The sequence below is a fragment of the Ipomoea triloba genome, chromosome 16, assembly GCF_003576645.1.
Source record: "Ipomoea triloba cultivar NCNSP0323 chromosome 16, ASM357664v1".
Classification (NCBI taxonomy): domain Eukaryota; kingdom Viridiplantae; phylum Streptophyta; class Magnoliopsida; order Solanales; family Convolvulaceae; genus Ipomoea; species Ipomoea triloba.
In genome coordinates, this window is record NC_044931.1 from 16,688,704 (window position 1) to 16,692,200 (window position 3,497).

Consider the following 3,497-nt stretch of genomic DNA (forward strand, 5'->3'; position numbering starts at 1 on the left):
GTGGACCATGGTCCACAATATAATTTACGATATTCATAGTTAAATTTAATAAATTTAATTGAGAGATTTGAATGGTCAAGTCCAATATTTTTCTAGCAAAATATGACACTAACTTTTACTCCGTAGTTAAGTATAAAGAAATATAGTTACATGTATCGTCGCTACTAACTATAGCTTCTACGAGACTTTTAATATAATATAATGGTAAGCGTTTAAACCTAATTAACTATTAATTAGTATTAAGGCCGGTCAAGTCCGACATTATATTCTTCCATCTAGCATCAAATGTTACATAAGTATAAGAAAATATAGTTGTGTTTTCGTTACTACCTATAATTTTTAAGTAATAGGTGTTTGATATTGATAGTGGTCATCTAATTTTATGTAATAGGTGTTTGATATTGATAGTGGTCATCTAAAATGTGTAGATGGGGTTATAAGCCTCATATGATCATATATTGACTAAATTAAGTCATTTAATTTTCTCCATATGGAATCACGACTTACAAATGATATTTCATGGCAAATGTATAATTAAATAAGGCGAATTTAACTAACATTGATTCGTATGAAAGAAAATAAAAGAAAATTTCATGTGAGTCACTTTATAAATTACAATCATCATTTAAAATGTGAAACACCATCAATGTTATTAAAAATATTTTATAATTAGAAAAAAATTAGTACATTTTTTAAATCTAGTGAATAGATAATGAGATGTATTGATATTTAATCAGAGTGGGTTTAATTTAAGTGTAATTGAATAAAGAATTAATGAGTAAGTAGTATGTAATTAGCAATTAATTAAGTATTGTTAAGACGTATTACAAATAACCACCCCTAATTAAGAATTGAAAGTGGAGATTCTTTATAATATTTTATTTGAGGTAATGAGAATAAATTATTAATTAAATCCATGTCTAAGACTCTAAAGGTCCACAGGCAAACCACTCTTGCCCTACCCCAATTGGACCGTTAAATAGTAAAAATTCTACATGGCAGTTTGGAATTTACTGTTCTCTCTTATTTTTCCGATCCCAGTCAAAAATTAAAACTAAACCACATGATGAAGCCATTACACAAGTTAGCTTTTTACAACAACTTCATGTTATAATAAGAATATTCAACGGTGGAATTATTATATTGTTTCTCTTATGTATATATCTTTTTTATTTTTATCTATTTATTTTGAATTATGAACTGAAGCAATATTTTGATTACTCTATAAGTGAATTACTCTAAACGAAAACCAAAATATTAATTTGGTTGGTGCTAGTTCTATGAACAAAATTGAATTGAACATGATTCATATAAGATTTTCGGAAACTAAGTTATTAGGTCACAGATTTAAATTTAAGTTGGTGTATTTAAAGTCTTATTAAGGAAATGTTTGGATAATAGCCGATCAAGACATTTTTTAGCTGATTTGATTAATATTGGTGAATTGACTAAGTCAATCACCCAAAATTAAATAGTACTATTTGATTTGCAAGTTGATTGCATTGGCCCACTTTTGGGGTATAGAGTTTTGTAGAAAACATTTGTTTTCTCCAAAACACCACCACACTTGATATAAAAAAATGCTTTTTAGAGGAGCTAAGGCTCCTATTTATGGTCTGATGTGGGACAAACATCGCAAATTTTACTGTGGACCACGGTCCATACTGTATGGTAGTTCATGCATCAAAACGACGTCGTTTTGATTATTGAAAAGAAACGGCAGAAACGACACTCGTTTTGCTCATTTCTGCAAAAAGTAACTATGTGTGTATAACATATTCAGTTTCATTTTATATACACTGCAGTTTCTTTTCAACACAACTACAGTTTCTTTTCGATATAATTATAATTTCATTTGACATTATACACTCAAATATGTGAAACTGTTATTCAGTTTCATTTTATATACACTACAGTTTTCTTTCAACACAACTACAGTTTCTTTTATAATATACTGTAGTTTCTTTTCAATACAACTACAGTATCATTTCGATATAACTACAGTTTCATTGGACAATATACACTCAAATATGTGAAACTGTTATTCAGTTTCTTTTTATATACACTGCAGTTTCCTTTCAACATAACTACAGTTTTATTTTGAAAATATAAAAAAAAAATGTGAGGCAGTATCATTTGAAATGAACTGTAGTTTCATTTACGGAGCTCCATTAAGATGTGGCAACAACCGTTTCTTTACTTAAAGAAACGATACCGTTTTTGGACCATGGTCCACGATATAACAACTGGACAAACATCAGATGGGTAGAATGAGGAGCCTTGAGGCTCCTATTCAAGGCTCCTCCTCTACATTTCCCACCGATGTGGAATCAATGAGAAATATAGAAAAATAAGGGAGTCTACATGCACAACAGACTTCTTTATTCTTCTTTTTTACTTTTAAATATAATTTAATTGTTATTATTTTATAATAATAATAATAATAATAATAATAATAATAATTATTATTATTATTATTATTATTAAATTTAATAATAATAATAATGATAGATATTATTATTATTAACCTTATTATTATTATTATTATTATGTTTAAATTATATTATTTTTAAACTAATTTAAGATTAGTCAATTAAATAAATTAAACAATAAATATATTTCTTTATAAGTCATTTCTGTTGTGAAACTTTACATATCTTCATGTAAACATGTATAATCATATGTTCTATATATATGTTTTATACTATACGGTTAGTCAATTAAATAAATTAAACAATAAACATATTTCTTTATAAGTCATTCTGTTGTGAAACTTTACATATTTTGTTGTAACTGAATAACCGTCTCTGAACATCTTGCTTGATCTAGATCAGATACTTGTTCATAGTGTTGTCTTCATAGTCTTTAAAGTCTTCAAAACACCTGAACCACTTACTGCCCTAGTACAGACTCTATCTTAGACTGATACATAGTAAACTTGTTGTAATTGAACTATCTCCTGAACTACAAGAATTATTGACATGAAACTTAGTATAACTCGGGAGTTCTTTTCAAGACAACTATTTTTACATTTTATTAACAAAAAAAAAAACTAATATTATGAAAAAGAAACTAAGCCTTGAATCCTTAAACAAAGTCCAAATTCAACATACGTAGATTAATAAAATTAAAATATCCAAAGTCTAAAATTACTAAAATTATCCAAAGTTTCTAACTTTCAAACAAAAATACATAATCATAAAATACCCAAACACTTTAAATTGTTTCAAACTCCTTCAAAGTCCAAAGTCTAAATATAATTACATAACAAAACAAATGAACTTCTAGGGTTTTAACTTTTAATTTCTTATATACTTTGTGTGTGTGTGTGTGTGTGTGTGTATATCAGGGACGGGGTGGCCTGGGGAGCGGGGATCAAGGTCGGGGTCGGGGCGGGGAATACCTTCCCCGTCCCCGTCCTTGTCCACGGCAGGGATTAGGAATTTCTCCCCATCCCCGCCCCCGTTCCCCAAAATAATTCCCCGAACTCGCCCCCG

The 3,497-nt window shown here is 28.7% G+C and overlaps 1 protein-coding gene across 1 annotated transcript in view; it reads right to left on the bottom strand.

The window, feature by feature from the left end:
- Positions 1 to 1,741: 1,741 nt before the first annotated feature.
- Positions 1,742 to 3,497, bottom strand: part of LOC116007854 (uncharacterized mitochondrial protein AtMg00810-like) — a 4,771-nt gene continuing 3,015 nt past the window's right edge. Inside the window, exon 2 of the mRNA XM_031248520.1 lies at positions 1,742 to 1,747. Within this exon, the coding sequence (XP_031104380.1) occupies positions 1,742 to 1,747 (6 nt within the window). The remainder of the gene's footprint in view (positions 1,748 to 3,497) is intronic.